The sequence below is a fragment of the Mytilus galloprovincialis genome, chromosome 8, assembly GCF_965363235.1.
Source record: "Mytilus galloprovincialis chromosome 8, xbMytGall1.hap1.1, whole genome shotgun sequence".
NCBI classification, from domain to species: Eukaryota; Metazoa; Mollusca; class Bivalvia; order Mytilida; family Mytilidae; genus Mytilus; species Mytilus galloprovincialis.
In genome coordinates this window covers 15123854-15147014 of record NC_134845.1, presented here as the reverse complement: position 1 = coordinate 15147014, position 23161 = coordinate 15123854, and the positions used below count along the sequence as shown (strand labels likewise).

At 32.5% G+C, this 23161-nt stretch overlaps 1 protein-coding gene across 4 annotated transcripts in view; it reads left to right on the top strand.

Annotated features, from left to right (window-relative positions):
• LOC143085144 (neuronal membrane glycoprotein M6-a-like) overlaps positions 1–23161 on the top strand; it is a 63010-nt gene that overhangs the window by 26985 nt on the left and 12864 nt on the right. For 2 of the 4 annotated variants that reach the window (XM_076261330.1, XM_076261328.1), the window contains exons 2-4: positions 17610–17772; positions 19455–19614; positions 22151–22277. In XM_076261330.1, the coding sequence (XP_076117445.1) occupies positions 17610–17772; positions 19455–19614; positions 22151–22277 (450 nt within the window). Of the gene's footprint in view, positions 1–12644; positions 13020–14568; positions 14705–17609; positions 17773–19454; positions 19615–22150; positions 22278–23161 lie in introns of those variants that run through there. The other 2 variants (XM_076261327.1, XM_076261329.1) reach the window with 2 other exon arrangements.

The following is a 23161-nucleotide window of genomic DNA, read 5'->3' as shown; positions in this document are numbered from 1 at the left end:
ATAAGAGAAAATCAATATACGTGTTTTAAAAGATGTATAGTAGTGACTAAAGTCTAACCAAGCGTAAATATCTTACATTATATCTCACTAGATCTTTGTGGTTATTGGATAATAGTGTTTTATTATAGTAAGTTATAGACCTCTCCCACATGAATTATTATCATTATCCATTACCATCAACCCAGTTTTACGAGAACTGGATAATTTAATTTGGTTTTGTATTATGACGTGGTCTTTTAGAAAGTAGATGTAAAGTATAATTTTGGTGATGAGTGTTATTAATACAATTATACCGACACACCTCCCCACCCAGGGCAGAAATGTTTGATCATTTAGTGTGAAAGAAAATTATAACCAATTTCCCTTATAATATTATCCGTGTAGATTCATGTATATGTGACTAAATGCAATATGCACTATCGAAAAGATTATTACATCATATAATTGTGTGAACATCGCCTCAGGGGAAACTTGACATTGGTATATATAGATATCAATACATTTTATAGTTTGTCTGATCGAGGTTTACGTAGGTCTTATTATAAAACTTGAATAATTTATTTGAAATAATGCAAAATATGTCGTTAGTTCCTTTGTATAGTTTCTTTATCGAATACAATTATTGCAACTTGTAGAGCACGTATAAAGTTATTAAGTTCTTATGTTTAGCGGCAAGTATTTTAATTTGCATACGACTTTGCAAATCATTCTGACAAGGACATAAATGAATATAAATTTAAACTTTTCCTATTATATAGTAAGACAAAGGTAAATTGTACATACATGTGTATGCTGTGTTCAAAGATCCATGAACGAGAATACATATACAACATGTAGCTTTGCGTTAACCCAATGACCTTAAGTTAACCTACATATATCTAAGTGTTTATAATTAATTAATCTATCATAATTTAGAGAACAAGTATTGAATTAAAAATGTATAACCAAGTAGATACGTTTTGTAATATTAAAGCTATTAGATTTGAATACTTTTCCAAATTTCTGTTTGTGTCAAACATTCATGCACAGCGAGTGAAGAGCATATTGTCAGAGCTCCAGATAAGCTGCGTATTTGCGTGATCACGCAATACAAATAATAAAAAACTCAATGCAATTGCCCATTTCAGGGTTCAATAACCCAATTAATTCAAAGGAAAACCCAATTATATTCCAAATCCACGAGTTCTCAACCCTTGTATTGGCTACCATTTGCGTTGTTTACCCTTATCTGTTTACAGTCGTCGCGTAAACTATTTTTATTTTTTATAATATTTAAATATAAATTGGAAATTTCCTTTCGTTAAAAAAATAGATCCCTGCATCAAGTAGCTGAAATGGGTTCCTGTGAGAGTTTGCCGTTGCTCAATAGGTACACGTGTTTTTGAAAACATTTCGATCTTCTCGACGTTTATTCAATTAGCGTGTGTCATGTAGTCATATTTTTTTCGCATTGCTCGGGATTTATCATAACATACATTGAATTAAAACGAAATTGAATGTTCGGTTAAAATCTCGGTTAAAATATTGAATAGAAGCATTTTTCTGCTTCTTTTGATAAGCTGAGGGAAAGTTATGATGATAACAAGACTCAGCCAGTGTTTTTAGGATGCCGTCGAACACACGGGCGTGTGTTCGTACCTTAACGAGAACATTGCTAATAAAAACAGGGTTTCCTCAAAAAGAAATCAGTTGGAAAAAGTGAAAGGCAAAACACGTAAGGCCAAATCAATTATGACATGATAAAGCACCAGAAACCAAAAGTTCTAATAAAAGACAACTAAACCCAGATTTATGAAAATTGGAATAAAACAAAAACATTCAAGTATAATTAGAGTTTATAAACTATTTTTTGTTTCATTTTACACTGGTCTCAGAATCTATTATATAAAGGTATAAGACGAGTGCCTGTGAATACACATATCCGTTTTATACAGTATATATGAGAAAATACAAAACTGGCAGAAGGTTTGAAACAGAGCAAAAATTAAACCTACAATTGCTCCTCAGTGAATAAACCAAATAAAACAGCTAGCAAATAACCCTTACCCTAAACCAAATAAAACAGCTAAACAAAGAAAGAAACATATTTAAGATGGAAAAAAATCTGGGGTTGATATTGCCTAAATATTCAATATTGTGTTGATGAAAAAACCCAATACAATAAGGAGCTTGGTGGTGAAAAACCCAATTTGATATTAACATGAGGGGTGAATTGGAATTGATAATGCAATTAAAAAACTTTATCACCCAATTATATAAGAAAATGGTGGGTAAAAAACCCAATTTGTGAATTCTTATCTGGAGCTCTGTATTGTGCAGATTTTTAAGGTCTTTCCTCTCCGCGAGGAAAGACCTTATTGTTTTTCTCCTTTTTTTTTTTTTTTTTTTTTTTTTTTTTTTTTTTTTTTTTTTCATCCAGCATTTGTTTGACATGGCCTCCCCTCGTTTCTATTGGAGTTATCAAGACCAAATATGGACCATCGGTAGACCTCATCATGAAGTATTACCATATGAGGCTGTGTAGGATTTCATCATCCCCTTTAGAAGTTATCTCCCTTTTATTGGTTTTTTTTCGACATGGCCCCCCCTCGTTGTTTTTAAAGATATCATGACCTTATTTGGACAAAAGTTAGATCTCATCATGATGTGTTACCATATGAGGCTGCTAAAGATTTCATCATTCTCTATGAGAGTTACGTCCCCTTGAAGCAATTTCATTCTTTTACATTTTTCTCAAAAAGTATTCAAGATAGAATCGATTTGAAAATGGCAACATGTACAAGACCAGATGGCAATGATAATAAACATATACAATCATTTTGTTGTTAACCCTTATAAGGAGTTATTTCCCTTGAAAAAATATACACAATTTTTGAAAAATTGTATCTCAAGAACCGGAAGTCGTAAAGACTTGGGACCTACACCAATAATCTTCAATTCATGTGACCTTTAATTTGCACCCAAGGTCAAAGGTCACCGATTGCAAAAAAAAATTACGCTGCAATTTCAAGCTTTCATATTAAGAAAACGATAAGAGTTTGCTGCATACTTACAGCGTATAAAATGTTCCTCTCGACGAGCTCTACATTTTATACTCTGACCTCAAAAGAGTCCGACTGTCTGTTCAAAAGTTACGACGGGATGATTCTTAAAAGTATAGTATTGTGTGTATATCTTTTTAAAGGTAACAGATATCAACCTACTATAAACTGCAAAGATGATCAGTAGTTCAAGATCTTCAATTTGAGGTCAATGTCAGGTCATGATGAAATTTCACCTTGACCTTCACATTATACTATGACTTTGACCTTGTGATATTTGAAAGGTCAAGTGGTCCTGAGTTGAATGGTGATAGTCCCATGTCTCTACGACTTCCGGTTCTCAAGTTTTGTATTGCATCATATATTTGATGATTAATTGTGACCTTGGTGAACTTTGAAATTGTCCAAATTCTTTTTCTATAATGTTGTCCTTCAACTGTAGATCATTTATCATTTAACAGATTTGAGATATCTATTGTCGTTTTAGAGATAATGCAGTTTGAAGTTTTGCGAGCGGAGGCATGTATTTCTGAATCATCAAGAGCTTACCACTTAAAATGTTTTAGAAATTGAAGAGGTTAACATAGTTATATGTTTGACCAAATACCAAAAACATTCCATTGAAAAAAACACCAAAAAAAATCAATTTGAAATTTTCAAGTTTTGCATTGACTTTGTAAGTTTCATAACTTCTATTTATATAGTTGATATTGCATCATTATTTGCACTTTGTCAAATGGGGTCATCTGATATATCAAATTGAAGGTCTTAACAAACTCTACTTAAAAATGAAAATTTTAAACCCCCTTTTCATCCCAGGGGGACGGGTGGGGTCATTTAGTGCAAACATTCAAATTTCTCAGATGGTAAGGTTGTCGCATATCAAATGAAAGAACATAAAGCGTACATTTCAAATTTCAAATTGACGTCTCCCAAAACTAGGTTGGATGGGGTCGTTGAGTGCAAAAAATAAATGTTCTTTTAAGGTAGGGTTGTTGTATATTAAATGAAAGGTCATGATGTGTACATTTGAAATATCAAATTCCCGACCTCCAAAAATTACTTGGATAGGGTTATTAAGTGCAAAAATCAAACTTTCTAGAACATGGTGTTGTCGCATATCTAATGAAAGCTCATCTACTCTGTTCCATATATCATAATTCCGATCTCAAAAATGTAGGCGGATGAGGTCATTAAGTGTAAAAAGCAAAAAGTTTCAGAAGGTATGCTTGTCGTATATCAAACGAAAGGTCGTACAAAGTACAATACAAAAACATCACTTTTACAGGAAAGACCTTTCAATTGTTTTACAAACAATTGAGATACTAGTTATTAATTGTTTTACTGTCAAACCATGTGTACCTCGTTGGTCAAAGACTTGGTATGTAGGCTGTTGGGATGGGTCAGTAATTCCGCCACATTTACAATTTTTTATTTTATATAGACCTGTACCAAGTCCTTTGTTTATCTGTTTTTTGTTTGAATGTGTTTTCTCTGGTAGGAGTCGGGTGTAAGTGGTTAATGATTGTTGTCTATTGTGTACAAGTGTAATTTTATGTCCACTGTAATTAATTTTGTCATATTAACGTTTTGATTATCGTCTGTTAAAGTCATTAAGTCAAATGGCTATCCTGCTATAAGAGATTATTAACATAGCATGTTCTCTAAGGTCACATAGTAAATACTTTTATATGATTTATATGTTTTATTTTTGTAAACAAAGAATTGGAGAATATTTGGAAAATATTTAGGTCAATTGGAGAATATTTGGAGATTATTTAGGTCAGTTGGAGAATATTTGGAGAATATTTGGAGATGATGTGTATATAAGGTTCAGATTTTTGTTATTCTGCCCCACTATATGTTTAGATACATCTTAGCAGATTACTGATAGCTTTGGAATTATTATTATTTCTTTATATGTTTGTCCGCACAGTATTGGACGCTGTTGCGTGGTTCCGCTCAGTATTGGACACTGATGCGTGGTTTTGTCCGCACAGTATTGGACGCTGTTGCGTGGTTCCGCTCAGTATTGGACACTGATGCGTGGTTTTGTCCGCACAGTATTGGACACTGTTGCGTGGTTCCGCTCAGTATTGGACACTGATGCGTGGTTTTGTCCGCACAGTATTGGACGCTGTTGCGTGGTTCCGCTCAGTATTGGACACTGATGCGTGGTTTTGTCCGCACAGTATTGGACACTGTCGCGTGGTTTTGTCCGCATAGTATTGGACACTATGCGTGGTTTTTGTGAGTGAACAGTATTGGACACTGTTGCCGAATTTATACAGAGTGTCGTTTATGATACCGTGTGAAAGTAATGTGCTAATGAATATTTGAACTATACATTTTGTAAACTGTATATATAATGTAAATAGTGTCCTGGAATGGAATTTTAATAAATAGATTAGTGAATTTACTTGTATATTTCTTTGACAACAAGACTACAGATTATTGGACTATTTTGTTCTTGAATTTTCTGTGATTTCCTAATACCCGGCCTGACCAGAAAGTTTCATGTAACTCGACCGCCATGGCATTTTTGTACACAATCCAACACTTTGGTATTTATACATCTGGTACGGTATTTTTTGTATGTATTATCAAAAGAGGCAAGACTATAGCAAGCTAGTACTGGAAGTTTGATTATGTTGACTTTAGGAAGATACAGTCATCGTACTCCTCGGCAATTTAGAACGGATGAGTCGCCATTGTCCTAAGTCATGTAGAAGCGCTGTTGTCCCTACCCACTGTGTTGAGTTGCAATTGTCCATTCCTCACCCTGTTGAGTTTTCATTTCCCTTTACAGGCCCTTCTGAGTTGCTTGTGTTCGTATCCCACTTTATTACGTTTCTATTCCCATATACCCTACTCTATTGGGTTGCTTTTACTCTACCTCACCGTGTCGAATTGTCATTGCCCCAACCAATTCAGAGCTCCAGATAAGAATTCACAAATTGGGTTTTTTACCCACCATTTTCTTATATAATTGGGTGATAAAGTTTTTTAATTGCATTATCAATTCCAATTCACCCCTCATGTTAATATCAAATTGGGTTTTTCACCACCAAGCTCCTTATTGTATTGGGTTTTTTCATCAACACAATATTGAATATTTAGGCAATATCAACCCCAGATTTTTTTCCATCTTAAATATGTTTCTTTCTTTGTTTAGCTGTTTTATTTGGTTTAGGGTAAGGGTTATTTGCTAGCTGTTTTATTTGGTTTATTCACTGAGGAGCAATTGTAGGTTTAATTTTTGCTCTGTTTCAAACCTTCTGCCAGTTTTGTATTTTCTCATATATACTGTATAAAACGGATATGTGTATTCACAGGCACTCGTCTTATACCTTTATATAATAGATTCTGAGACCAGTGTAAAATGAAACAAAAAATAGTTTATAAACTCTAATTATACTTGAATGTTTTTGTTTTATTCCAATTTTCATAAATCTGGGTTTAGTTGTCTTTTATTAGAACTTTTGGTTTCTGGTGCTTTATCATGTCATAATTGATTTGGCCTTACGTGTTTTGCCTTTCACTTTTTCCAACTGATTTCTTTTTGAGGAAACCCTGTTTTTATTAGCAATGTTCTCGTTAAGGTACGAACACACGCCCGTGTGTTCGACGGCATCCTAAAAACACTGGCTGAGTCTTGTTATCATCATAACTTTCCCTCAGCTTATCAAAAGAAGCAGAAAAATGCTTCTATTCAATATTTTAACCGAGATTTTAACCGAACATTCAATTTCGTTTTAATTCAATGTATGTTATGATAAATCCCGAGCAATGCGAAAAAAATATGACTACATGACACACGCTAATTGAATAAACGTCGAGAAGATCGAAATGTTTTCAAAAACACGTGTACCTATTGAGCAACGGCAAACTCTCACAGGAACCCATTTCAGCTACTTGATGCAGGGATCTATTTTTTTAACGAAAGGAAATTTCCAATTTATATTTAAATATTATAAAAAATAAAAATAGTTTACGCGACGACTGTAAACAGATAAGGGTAAACAACGCAAATGGTAGCCAATACAAGGGTTGAGAACTCATGGATTTGGAATATAATTGGGTTTTCCTTTGAATTAATTGGGTTATTGAACCCTGAAATGGGCAATTGCATTGAGTTTTTTATTATTTGTATTGCGTGATCACGCAAATACGCAGCTTATCTGGAGCTCTGTAACCATACCCTGTATAGTTTCTTTGCATCTACTACACCCTGTTCAGTTGCCATTGCCCCTACCTCACCCCGTTGAGTTGCCGACAACCCTATCCCATCCTGTCGAATTGCTATTGCTACTACTTTACGCAGTTAAGTTGGCATTTCCTTCCACGCCCTAATAAGTTGAAATTCTCCTACCCCACTCTGTTGTGTTGTCATTGCCCCTACACTCCACCATGTTGTGTTGTCATTGCCCCTACACCCCACCATGTTGAGTTGTCATTGTTTCTACTCCACCCTGTCGAGTTGCCATTGCTACTAACTAACATATCCTGTTTAGTTGCAATTTTCTTATACCCCACCCAATTGGGTTGCCTCAGTGGAGGCAAACTTTTAAAAATAACTGAAAAATTAAAAGAATGTCCTATGAGAATAACATTGATGTTTCAAATTGCTCATATTTAAATTTAAGAAAGTAATCACCTGCTGTGTATCTATAGACAACAAATTGAGAACAGACATGTGTGTTATTTGAATATTGGACTTGGAAGAAAATCGATCTTGATATTCAACAACATAAGGATAATTTGTAGGTTTGACAACTGCCAGGTCAAACCTAATATTATAACATGATCTAATTAGGTCTTTACGCTTAATGAATGTCCAGGTATTTATCTGAAGTATGATTAATAGCTCTCCTCTAGTGAGATGACCCAAGTGGCTGGTAATGATGTTTTACAGCATCCATACAATGTTTATTTGTACAGAATCTGTCAGCGTTATGAGCCAGTAGTTGATATCCATGCATTCAAAGTAAAAACTGGATACTAATGTGAATTTAAAAAATAAAATGATCTTAACACATTTCCCGTGTAGAATGAATAATTGAATACCATAAAATACATTGTATGCTGCGAAAAGTTTACATACAAAAAACTATGAATTTGTTATCTCATTTTCATTTTCTTTTCTGTCTAAAAACTATCAATGACATGTTTAATTGTATAATACAACCGTTTAATGTTTTAGTTGAGGAAATCGATGTTCGTTCTAACAACACTACTTGAAGCTTTATTAGAGAATTTTATTAGTTTCAGCAGGTGAGGATTGCATGTTTTTATCCTCATCATAACGGGTCAATACTTACTATATATAATCTTCTTTGAGTGGAGAGGAATTCTTACGCTCTGCAAAATACTTACTATATATAATCTTCTTTGAGTGGAGAAGAATTCTTACGCTCTGCAATCGAGTGAAAAGGATAAGGCATCGGCGCAGATGCATAACACTATCAAATCTCGATTTGGTATGATTCTTTGAACGGAGGAAATCAAACGCAATGACTGGTTGTATTTTTCTAGCTTGATGTGTATTGATTGAGTGGGGTCTGTTTTGTTTTGAATTAAAATGAATATTATAAGCAGCTTCGTTGCTAGGATAAATATAACAACTTGAATGCTTCATGAACTTAGATAAAAGAAAAAAAAAACAAGTCATCAAATTGGAACTGATAATTAAAATAATTACAGCTATCACATAATGTGTATAGTAAACAATTATTCCTTTGTAAAAGTATCATTATGGATCATTTTCCTTTGCTTGGTATTTTGTAAATATAATTGAATGAATAAATGTATGAAATGGAACGATTTTGTCATATTAAAACATTCTATAGCATCTGGTATATATATGATAACAATGAACAGTACAGTGAAACTGGCTTACGATTAGATGAGGTATTCCATGAAATAACTTTTACAGATGAGGAAATAATATGATGGGTTATTTTTTTAACATACTCAATTTCATAACATCTGGTATACAGCATAGGCTGGCTATCCGGATAACTGTAATCGTATATAAGATATGCTCTGTAATCTATTAATTTAGGAAATAGATACAAAATAATCACGATAAACACAAAAGAGATATAAACAACCTTCTGTCTTATTCTCATATTATATTTCAGACAACTTATTATTTTGACCCCCCCCCCCCCAAAAAAAAAAAAAACTTTAAAAAAATAATAATAATAAAGTTGGTATACATATACCCTAGTCTTATATTATAGGACTAACATATACCCAATATATTATAATAATAAATCATTGGTAAATTCCTTTCTAATCAACTTTATATATTGAAAACCTGTAAAAAACGAATATTATAGTAACGTAAATCTATACCCATAAGATAGTTATAACTGGTGAATTCCTTTCTGATCAGCCTTGAATACATCTGTATAATGGGCAAAGTTCAGATTATATTTCTAATGTGCATTGTAATCACCTTACTACGTGCGTAATATTGTTCGAATGATTAGGAAACTTATATTATAAACAGTGCACCTAAGGAGTAAATATTTTACAGTTTACATCCCAGATGCAGACACCTTGATGATACAACTTACCAGATATAAGAAGTATTTATTGCCTTGTGATCATTTCTCTGTGTTAAGTCGATGTTGGAAGATCTATTAACAACACTTTATTGTCTGTCTAAAAATAAATCGAATTGAGAATATATGTTTTGCCGAATTAACAAGACTTCACACCCTAAATATCTCACTAAAATGACAGTTAACAGGATAATTGGATACCTGCTCCAGTACTATGATGGTCATCAAATTATAAACTATGAGGGGAATAATGAAACCTAACAAATTATAATGAATCATTTGGTACTAAGAGCTCAAACATACATGGGTATCAAAACATTTTAAAGCCAGACGTGATTAGTTTAGGGTCCATGACCAAGTGTATGTGTAGTTTTTACAAAGGTAGCCCTCTACCTTTAGATCTCTTAAACTAAAATGGCTCCAGTCAAACCCTGATCTAAGGTATAGGCTCCCCTCAAACCCTGCAATTATTAAATATAAGGGTCCAGTCAAACCCGGAATAAAGGTATTGGCTCCAGTCCTACCCCGAATAAAGGTATGGTCTCCAATCAAACCATCATTAAAGGTGTGGGCTCCAGTCATACCCTAAGTAAAGGTATTGGCTCAAGTCATTATACCCTAAGTAAAGACATTGGCTTAAGTCATACCCTAAGTAAAGTATTGGCTCAAGTCAAATCCCGATTAAAGGTATGGGCTCCAATTGAACACTGATTAAAGCTATGGGCTCCAGTCAAACCCTGCAGATAAAAGGTATGGGATCCAATCAAAACCCTGATAAGAAGTATGGGCTCGAGTTCATCCTTTATTAAATGTTTGGACTCCAGTCTAAACCTGATGAAAGGATATCAAATTTGATTCGTTTCGATATGTTAATAATTTAATTTTGTTCAATAGAAATGACAGAATAGTAAATCTGTCCGTGTTGTTCTGATTTGAACGGGAAATTCGACAATTGTGATAGACTAGACACATGGACATTCGTTTGAGTTAACTTAACTGAATATGTCGTTTACAGTAGAACTCATACACATATAGATTAAGTCTTTGGTTGGACAGCAAACAAGAACAAATACAACGTATATATTAAGGAATTATAGTAGTTGAAATTTGGAAGAAACATTGAAAGATATGAAAAAGAAAGAAAGAAATAAAGAAATCGGATTGCCAGTTCTTTGTGCTTTTGAAAATAGATTTCATATTTTGTGTACTGATATCAATGACACACCGGAAATTTCCTTCACTGGAGCCTCCGCAGCAAGATGCATGGATTGAGCCATGGATGCTACGAAAGCAATTAAAATAATAACTTTATGCAATACAAACAGACTAAAACAAACGATATTTATCTATCAATATATCGTTAATCAAAGCTTTCAGATATTAAGATTAAAATAAATTTCCAACCTACTGTTTACCATTTTATCATAAAAGCACGTGTGCATGGCGAATTGTAATCACTATCACAGCATTCATCGATGGGGTCACATTAAGGGGTACCAATAATAGTGTATAATACATTTTCACAATGAAATAGTGACAAACGACGACAGCTGTATCCTGGGGTATCTCTCGGCTTTTAGAAGGAGATTCTTTTTGTAACTTTAACATTGCTTTATTTCAATCCAAAGACTTATAACAACCATACATTTTATATTTGATGGAATATCTACAATTCCTTTATCTTTAGAATTTATCTGAAACAAAACATGTAGGAAACGAGGTAGGAAACGGTCAAAGACTAAAATAATATTTCAGAGAACTCTCTGATTCGTTATCATAAACAAACATTAAACAGTAAGGTATGAGGATGTCAGCATTAGATACAGGAATACAGTAAAAACAGAAATACCCGTAGATTATACATCAGTAATGTCATAAGTTGGCTTGCTCTGTACTAACCATTACTATGAAAACTTAAAATGATTGATATTCAAACTATTGTGCTACAAAGCACATTTTTGTAAACCACATTTACAGTTTTTACTTTTGATTTTATAGAAAATTATATGATTATGACTTAAACAAATGAATAGTGCTGATGTCAGTACGCATGGGACGAATTTTGCAATTAACTTTTATCATTTTAAAGCAAGATTCAACTAAATAGATTCAAGCCCCAAAATACATTTATTTAGTAAATTACTAACACTGATAAAACATCAACAGAACACGGTAAAAATCGCGCGAAAGCAGCAATAATTATAGTATATTACTAGTTTTACAGTTTATCTGAAGCACCGCTAATATCTTTATTATAAGTTAAACAGGGTAGGGTTTGTCTAAAGTTTTTCAAAAATTATTACAACTAGAGTTTACAAATTATAGTAATGTCCCGATGATGTATTTAGCAAAAAAAAAAAAAAAAAAAAAACGTTTGCCACAATCAAAATTAACTTGGGTAAAGTTTTGTTTACCAGGTTAACTTGATCCAAGTCATCTGTTGTCATAGATTTCCACAAAAACCTGATCAGATAAAGAAAACTTTGACCAGGTAAGCCTTGTCTAAGTCATTAGTTGTCACTATTAAAGTTTTGATCAAAAGCAAAACTGCAAATGTGGTTGATTAATTCCAGTCCCAGGCCGTGCAAGTGTTAAGGCCAATAGGATGAAATGCAATCCCAGTTTTTTTGACGGTTGCCATGTTATAAAACAATCCATCAAAATACTTTGACCAAGAAAACTTTGATAGTCAAAACGAGCCTTTAGTAATTCGTTTCTACAGCATGATCAGACGTTTTGCATGTTTAGTTCAGAGAATTGGCAAAAGAAATGTTCCTGGTTAAATTTTAAAAAAAGTCTGATACTTTAAGGTTATTTTGATAGTACCCGGTATTATTTTAACCTTACAACTTATAATACTTTAAAACATCTAAAAACTACTTATAACTTCTAAAAAGTTTTCTTAGGCGATGTTCTCATCATAAAACTGTCACTTCCCGCCATCTTGATATCTCTAGCAGATGAAGTACTTCCTTATCGTCTGCAGCCTCAGACAGAATCTAGGTTTTACTGTACATTTTCAATGCACAACATTTGTATATACGTCCACTCGGAACAAGTTTAGATTCCCTGGAGGGTCTATCTATAACAGTAGGATCATTAGCGGACTACACAAGCTTTTTTCACAACTATTATTAGTGTATTGAAGATGTTAACTAATTAGAATAAAGTGTTTGTAAGAAAGTGTTACTCATAATGGAGAACCCACAAGAAAATATAAACATGGAGGAAAATGTGCAGGAAAATGTGAACACTGAAGTTAAAACGGACGAACCTAATGATATTAATGTAAAAACTGAGGAAAATAATCATGAACAAACAACTCAGATAGAGGAAATTAAAACGGAAGAACCAATAACCGAAAAAGATGTCGAAAAATCTCAAGAGAAAACTGACCCTGGGTCAAGTAAGTCGATAAAATGTAACAAACTTCATTCATTCTTGGGAAATTTTGGTAAATACGTTTTTGATTTCATATCTTTTTTGACATTTGTTTGGTAAATATACTATGGCACTCATCGCGTATACTATTTTATTAATCATGTTAATTAAAAAAATGTAGTAACATGTCAAGTAATAACACACAGATAAAAATTGAACAGTAGGAACAGTATTTGGACGAAGCTTCATTGCATTTACAAGTGAAAAAAATTATCAAGGGTGCCCCTCCACCAATTCTAACAGCTATTTCCAGCTGTGTATTGTGCTAAATAGTAATATACACTATATAATGTGTAATTTACAATCACAACTTGTGGTAATCTACTTCATCGTTAAATAATTTAGCTCTGGAGTTATTCAATCAGAAGATAATAATTGATGCTTTTAATCAAGTCCGTTGCACTCTTTGATATTTTGATTAAAATTGATAATATACCATGCACGTGATCGAGATATAAATATTTGGATTTTTGTCAAATTTAAAACAAAATAATGGTAACATAAATAAAATCGATTACTTGTGCTTAATTAACGTATTGCAAGACAATTTAAGAATATTGTAGATTCTGATCTTCTTTAAACTTTTATTGACATGTTTTCATGGAAAGGTGACCTTTGTTGAATTTAGCAATTTATGTTTATGTCTCTTTTGGCCATAAAGCTCATAACCATGATAACGTGTCTTCGTGTTTATAAAACCCTGGCTTTCAAATGATTGCGTTTAAAGGTGTCTGATCTGCACATATCCAGAAAAGAGATTCAGATTCGGTGCACGAAATTTTAACGACTCTTAAATTGGTACTAGAAGTAACATAAACAAAACAAACGAGGTTTACTTGTCAATACCAATATCAGACAAACAAAATATATTTGTGTTTCCTGCTCTATATATAAATACCCTCAATTTTCATATCTAACCTAACACATTTCATAGACATTTAGTTAAGCACCAGGTACCAGGCATGCTAGGTTTTAAAAGCACGGTCAAAGCCCTAACATTCCTCTTTATTGTCTATGTAAAATACTGTTATTACTAATGAGACAGGAAAGAAGCATACAAATGTATTTTCTTAGCCTTACCCATGACTTCACAAAATTGAGATTGCTAATATAAGTACCATCCCAATTACATTGACTTTCACGCTGTACTTTAACAATCAGATGTTGGACATGTAACATGTCATGACTATATAATTACTGTACACCTTGATCGTGAGAAAATCTTACTCTCAGCAGGTACTGAAACATGTGAAAGGTGACACTTTATTTTTATATTTTATCTTTTATGTAAAAAAATGATTAAAAATATATTTTGAATAAAAATGTAAAAAATTAAATTATCAATACTAAATAGACCTCATAGATAGAAGTAAGACAAATATATTGATGTATTTAAACAAATGTTAAACGAGTGATAAGTGGCGCCAATAAATACCGTCAATATGAATTTACACCTTCCAAAGATTCGGCAAAACAAGGAACATGTTCAATAGCGTTCTAACATTGAAGTTTACACGTCCTTATTGAAGATGGAGGATCCTTTAAATAATAATTCGTATGGTTCCAATAATATGGTTTTAATATCTCGTTGTCAGTGTAATATGACCCAGATGAGGACCAATATACACTCACGCGCTTTACGGCGTCAAGGTAAGAAAACTACTGACATTGCCGTTGCAATGTTGTCGAAATGTTGACTGTATTAAAAAAAAAACCAAATGAAACCAGTCCCGATATTATTGTCGATACTCAGACATTTATATCGCGGAAGTTAGACATATCCATCCTAGATTCCGTCGTCTTGAACATTTAAAAGATCAGTGTTTGTTTGAAAGTTTGTTTTATACATCAACAACTTTGTCAAACCGGTATGGAATTTTATGAACTATGGGCAGAAGGGTTTTAATGACTAAAAGACAGTACTCAGATTTTTTTATGACCAAAAGACGAAATAATAAAGCAAAAAAATGATCCCGCTTTGTATTTAATTTTTTTGTATGCCGTATTGGGTTAAAGTTTGTTACAAATCAATATTAATTGTCAACCCTTCATAGAATTTTATGAAGCTTTTGCAGAAGTTTTACAAATGTTTTATTTGTGTTAAAATACTCATGATGAAATGATAATGTCTGCAGCAGAGTTTTGAAAATATGTATTTCTTTCATTTATCGTATATTCTACTAATAGACTGACTTCGTTTTTTGCCTTTAACTTTTACATAGACTGACTTCGTTTTTTGCCTTTAACTTTTACAGATAGTTTAGCCAAGGATAACATTTAGTTTTGACATGATGCATTTGTAAAACTGCATGAATTGTTATGAAATTTGGACATAAGCTCATCTTTAAAAACAAGAAATAGCATCTAAAGAAAAAGTTCGATATTTTTGTAGATAATTGGACTCATGTTTACAAATTACAACATAAAACTATCATGACTACATGTATGATTTTATGCTGATAGCAGCAATCGTAGACGATACACATGAATCAGTGGAACCGTTTAGAATTTTGTTTTGGTTTTATTTGGTCCTTGACTTTGTTATTGATTTTGCCTTTTACTGTTTGGTTTGAGTTCCACTGCCATGCCAGTTTAGTAGACGAAACTCTCGTCTGGCATACTAAATCATAAGCCCGTTATCATTGTTGACTTTATGCAAATCTCAAAATCTAAATTCATATTCAATTTCTGCATCTGTTATTTCAATTTCTTATGTTTTAAAAGTTAGTTACATTGTATGTCTAATTGCTTTTACTAAAGTGACTTTATATAAGACTTTGTTGGAAGGTGATACAAGATGAATGATTCTATAGAACCACGTTGGGAACATATTTCTTGAATTTTTAAGCTGTATCATATTGTGTCTTTGACATAATGTTACATAACCATGATATAGACAGATGTTTTTACAATTATTATAATTACCATCACTTACACAATAAGTTAACTTGCATTGAACTTGACACATAATAGATATACATGTATAGGAAGATGCGGTGTGAGTGCCAATGAGACAACTCTCCATCCAAATAACAATTTAAAAAAAAGTAAACCATTATAGGTCAATGTACGGCCTTCAACACGGAGTCTTGGCTCACACCGAACAACAAGCCCCGAAATTACTAGTGTAAAACCATTCAAACGGGAAAACCAACGGTCTAATATAAGTATACTTTCAATGACACTTGCACATGGTAAATAGACATGTGTCTATATTTATGGAAAAATAAAAAGATGGATATTAAGTACCATACAGCAATTAAGACTATGGATATATATTTCGAAAAAAGGACAGACAACACAATGACAAAAAGAAAAAAAAGTGGAACAAATAACAGGCCAGTAAACACTACGAAGGAAACCTTTTGGTCTTATTGATGTATTGGTTTTGAGTCGTTGGCTTGGAGTATCGTTTGCATTGAAAATTACTTGAACGTTCATTCTGTTATGGGTATTCAATAGAAATATTGTAAAGTCGTTCTGTAAGCCAGGGCTTGCGGTCATAAAACTTTCGAGCATGATTTTTGTACTCAGACTCAAGAATCAACCAATCAAAATACTGGATTTCAGGTTTCGAGCATGATTTTTGTGCTCCGAGCACTGAGCAAAGTTTTATGACTTCAACCCCAAAAGACGTCGTATTTTTTTGCTGAACTTTTTTTTTTCGTGTCTGTCATCTGCCAAGCATGTTCAAAACTGCATGCACTCCTTATTTTCTCGTATAATTTTGCTGCTAGGTTTTATATACGATTTAACAGAGATAGAAAGTTGTGAAAAACCTCACAGAATAAGGCGTATTCTATTATAAAGTATGAATCCTGGCATGCCTGTAATTTTCAAAAGTTGTAAAAATGCAATTACTTACTTCTACTTTCGAAGGTAATTAATTTATTGTACTGTATGTTTGAAATGATCATATGTCATGCGTCTTGAAACTCTCGAATATAGTTAAAGATGAGTTCTATATTTAATGCTGTCAGGTGGTCAATAATAATAATGATGACATATTACATGTAGCTTATACATACTATGACGGAAATGTATATTGCACTTAAATATCTAACATTAAGAATTATAAATAAATAATTTAAACAAATGCAGTCAATAAAATCCCTATAATCTGACATGAATGATCCAACCAGTTGAAATATTGATTGACACCTCAGGGAAGTGTAACCATATTTAAAATGTGTGCACTCATCATACATGTACTGGTATTTATGTTTTTGCTGAACAAAATGCCGTACTTTGAAACTTGGACACATCCAATTGGTGACATTATAATTTTATTTCGATAAATTTTAAACATCTCGATTTTATCGAAGGACAACTTTTTACGATCAAAGCAAAACATTAATGTGTATAGCTTATTTTTTTAATACTTCATCGGTTCTAGATTTTGTTCATCGATAAAATACTGCTGAAAACTAAACATTTTTCTTCCGTATAAATACTTTATCGTATCCGTACGCTTCTACGTTCCGATCCTATACACATTAGTGGAACAGATGCATGTACAAGCACAGGGTTAACGAGTATTTTCTTACTTTTTCAGCTCGGAATGAAAGTTTTGGTAACCGAGTGTTACATTGCCTGTCTCAGGTACCATGTGCCTCCCTGATAGCGTGGATCATCCTCCTGGTGGGACTTGGTGGTCTTACGGGAGGACTGTTGATTGGAATACAGAAAACACGTGATCTAGTCGACTCGCAACACTTGTAAGTATATATATATATTCAAATGCATTTATTTACACAGTAAAGGGTCTATACCACTTTGATTATCTTGTAATATGTAGCCGGCTTCGTGATAATCAGTTAGACAAAAAAAATTAGGTACATTTTAAGGAGTCAAATAACTTGGCTTTAGTTTTTTTTTAATCTAACATGTCTTGTATGAAGCCAGATACTTTTCTCACTGGTATACAACACAAGAAAGTGTTATTGTAAACATAAAATTGAGAATGGAAATGGGAAATGTGCCAAAGAGACAACAACCCGACCATAGAAAAAAAACAACAGCAGATGGTCACCAACAGGTCTTCAATGTAGCGAGAAATTCCCGCACCCGGAGGCGTCCTTCAACTGGCCCCTAAACAAATATATATTAGTTCAGTGACAATGAACGCCATACTAATTTCCAATTTGTACACAAGAAACTAAAATTAAAATAATACAAGACTAACAAAGGCCAGAGGCTCCTGACTTGGGACAGGCGCAAAAATGCGGCGGGGTTAAACATGTTTGTGAGATCTCAACTCTCCCCCTATACCTCTAGCCAATGTAGAAAAGTAAACGCAGAACAATACGCACATTAAAATTCAGTTCAAGAGAAGTCCGAGTAATTGTAAACATGCATTATTTAAAGTTCATGACAGAATGTATGCAGTGGCAACAGTTTGTATGACTGTGATAATACAAAAACTGTTTTTTGTTTGTTGTTTTTTCCTTGAAACATTTCTTGAAACGCTTGGAAGTAAAATAAGTATATAGTTCTGAGTCAGAACAAACATACGAGCCATCAATACATAATAATTTTTAGGCAAGTTGTTGATTTTTTTGATGCTAAAAAAAAATATATCAAAATTGATATGTGCGAGAATGATAAGGTTTGGTGCTTGGATGAATTAAAAAAAAAACCGTATTAAAAAGGATTTAACAATAAGTTCGTCTGGAAAAGAAAATATTTTTCAAACATGTTACGTGATGGGATTGGTAGGATGTCATATGTCAATGAAGCGTAGACCTATCTCATCCATCTTATCTGTAGTAAATTGGTTTTAACTAAATCATATAGTACTGCTGCAGATTTTATCCTCGCTTTATAATGGTATGTTAACTGTGAGTAAAGAATTGATACACAATTTTCTTTAATACCAGAAAATAGTACTAAATATTGTGGTAAGCAGTAAGAAGAGTGCAATGCATCTGAATGTGTTTTGATATACATGCAAACCAACAAGATTTTATTCCTTTAAAATGGGTTAAGACAGCAAGATACGTTAATCAAATTTTGTCGCCAGTCAAATATTGCTAAATCTTGAAAGCATACCCACTCTTGAAAGTTTATTATTTTGTCCAATTATTTATTTTTTAGTATTTGAATTTTTATAACTGTAAGAACTTGTGCATTAGTGTTTTACAGATGTGTAAATAACTGGTTACTATACATGCTATATACATGTAGTAAGTTAGACACAAGATTATATATGTTTCGGATAATTTGGTTTTATTGCATCATACTGACTATTATAATGATTTACATTTTGAAGATTTTTCTAAATATATACAATGACATCATTTCTGTATATATACTTAATTTCAGACTATGCAAAGTAAAATTAATGGTGTTTTAATCGGATAGATTTAATAATACCTTACAAAGTGTAATTTTATTTCAGACTATGGTTTTTAGAATATGCAGTAGCCGGTGTAGTAGCCGGGATGTTTGTCTTTGGGACATTGTTGCTGTGTATTGGTCACATTTCTACAGATCCAACTAGTCGTCACATTTTCCATACTACAAAAAGAAATCTCTGTGCTCAAGGACTTAATATCACGGTAGGTTTACCCATTTGTGTCCTTCCTCTGGTTTCTGCTCTTTGGTCGGGCTGTTGTCTCTTTGACATATTCCCCATTTCAATTCTCAATTTTATGAACATTTTTTTGTGATTTGTTTCTGACTCCCTCAGTGTCAAAATTGTGAAATCTTTGGAAATCTCAATAACCATGATAACAGAATGGCCCTCACGATTTATCAGCTTTAGCTTGTACATGTATGAGTATTTACATATCACTTGAAAATACCTGGTTTTGAATTTATATTGAAATAAATTTCATGAACTTACAATTAAGAAGTTATTTCTCTCGTGATATACATGATATAGCTTAGATGAAAAATGGAATTAAGTCATCTATATTTGTAAGACATTAATTTCCTTTCCAATTCTAATGAGTTTTTTTTCAAACAGAGCTGCATTGACCTTTATAGATGTCTTGACAAGCCTTCAATTATAGAAGGATTTTCAACATGAGACAGACATTCAATTTCGAATATAATATTATTCAAAATAATTACAATATAACTCAATATACTAACACGTTCAGATTATGTTGAACTTAGCGTATATTTCCTACGAAAGGCTATCATGTAAAGTTAAGAATCATTAACGATTCACGATCAATCTTCCAAGCTTATACGTATTTAATATTTCTACTGGATGTCGAGAGAGGAACAAAACGCGTACTTAGGAAGTTTGTGGATAGTGAGAAAGAATCTTAGGTTTGACATATAATCAATGTCTGTTATCTAAAAATGGATTCACATCGACAAGTAAAGGACACAAAAAATTAATTGACGTCTGGCTTGATTAGCGCCAAACTTACAAATTATGCCATCTTGTTGTTAATTGTCTATTCGGTGCCTAAATATGGAAAAACATAAATAACTCCGCTGTCACGATGGATTTATTTCTACCAAAGTATCGGAATTTAGAAAAACAGAAATCCTTTAACAAAATTAACAATGTCAATGAGTCTTCGTCTTCATCTAAACGATTAATAAGTTAGTACAACAGTCATGACAGTCTGATTTAAATATTGTACGAGGTTAAATTCTCTTAAGGTATTGTCGTCAGCTCTAACAAAGGGAGTGTTTCATTTTGAGAATCCTTCTGTATGTCAAGGCATGTGAAGAGAAGGGTGAAGGTCGCTGCAGCTCTGTTTGGACTAAATACATATTTGAATTGAAAAAGAAAAATTAATTAATTTCTAAAATAACTTTTATCTATTTTTTAAACCAAAACAATATCACGAGATAATAATAGATTTATAAAATCTTTAATTAATAATAAAGCTGTAATAATCATATTTATTTTGTTATTATCAATTAAGAAATATGACTCATCAACACCGAAAAGTGGTCTACCAACTTAGATGCAAATGTCACATTCAAGTTAAATGATGCTGAAAATTGATGTTTACCACAAATAATCTCGTAAAGTTTTTGTATTTAATTCTGATAACAATTCTCTTCAAACATACGCGAGAAAATTAGTTTTAAACAGAATCACCCCCGGTGAACCTCCATAAATGCAACACAAATATCATAATGGCACTTGGAACACCCAAAGACTGATCTGACATCCTTAGTTTTTCAAAATGATCACAAAGTTTGTTTCTTTTATACACTTTAGACGGTTAATTTAGCTTTTGTTTGCGTGTTCAATACTACAGTGACATTGATTTGACATTTGGCGGGAGATGGACAAGAGGATAACAAAATTGACCAGCTGCTTGTAACTTCATTCTCACGATAAAAATCTTATTAAACATATACGACCTGTTATGTGTTAGATACTCCAGCGAAGTCGTTAGTCTGTTTCGGTTTGATTTACACCAAGTTATTCTGGTATATGCAACAGGGTAGATTTTGATTATTTAGTAGCGTCTTACAAAAAGTTGGTATTTTGTATAAATGCAGGATATCAAACTACAGTACAAGATATCTCAGCAAAATACAAATGCTTGAAATTTTTCGGAGATATCGGAACACGTGATGAAAGTCCTGTGTTATGCTTTCATGCCGACTTTGAAGTTATAAATTATCTTTCATAGTTTCATTTTCTTTGATAATTTTTTATACATTTCAATACCGTGAACAATTTATAAGATACTATGATAAATATACCAATTTCACTAATATTGTGAGTGTTTAGACAATGTTCATATTACATTTAGTTTACGAAGTATATGTGCCTTGTTTTTTCTGTTTACTCTTCGTAATGCTGATAATTCATCATGGGATTTGAAATTTAATGGTGTGCCTCGAATTGATGGATCCTTTTTTCAACATGTTCAATAATAGTCATAGTAATAAGCATGATAAGTATACTAATGAAAATAACGATCATTATTATCATTCCTACTGTTATTTTTATTTCAGTATACTTAATTCAATATGTTGAATATCAATCTATGAGAGAAAAAATCGTCAAGAACGCATACTCATTTTAATAAACAAACTTGGAAAACTCGAGATAATGAGTTCCCATTTTAAATGCTACATACTAATGGATGAATTACTTTTAACTTTCAGATGCTGATATTTAGCTATATGTTTGGAATTGCATGGGTTCTCATGACTGCCATTTTTGGAATCCCACTTTACCTTCTCATAAACATTCTGATGATTCAGGTTAATGAAATAAATCTAGTCAATTATGGTAAGTTGATCATCTGATGAAAGTTTCGTAGTCAATTAAGGTAAGTTGGTCACGTGATGAAAGTTTCTGAAACATCCTGAAAAGAATAGTTGCTTCAGATCTAATACCAGACACAATTTAGAACTAAGTCAAAGATGTGGTACGACGGTTGCCAATGAGACACATTTCCGTCAAAGAACAATGGACAAGGATTTAAAAAAACTAAAGGTCATCGTACGGGCTTCAACAATGAGAAAACTGATGCCAAAGAATGAAGATATGATGTTTTAAGCAGTTTTCTGAGTTTCTAATATTTCTTTAACCATTCAAATGTTCCGATGCTAGTGTCTTTGATTGAATATTGATTCAGAAAATTGTTTTTTCACACTTTCCAAATGTTTGGTCGTTAATTTAAAAGTAGGTCATAATTTTCAATCTTGCATGTCTGATACAATGTACCAGTCAAGCCAATGTGATAAAGATTAATTTTTGAAATACGCATTTTGTACTCCTCGAAGAATACCATTAGTTAAATTTACACGTAAATGCAGAAGTGTAATATATTTGTAATTAAGGTGGTACCTAACACTACAGGGAGATAACTCTGTAAAATCAGCTAAACGTTTAATTACGTTGTTTTAAGGGAATATCAAGCTTCTCAATGATCAAAATAAGTGTTTGTCAAACTGCTATATAACCAGTGTAATTTTTCTGATAAAACAGTTGGTTCAAATTTTTTGAAATTTTTATAGTTTTGTAAAAGGGTTAAAGTAAATACTTTGTCAAAATTTAAAAAAAATTAAACGAGCCAAATTAATTTTAGTTAAAGTGTTGGGTACCACCTTAAACTACTACAATGTGGCCCATGATCAAATTTAATCAGGTGTTTTGTATCTTGTAAACAA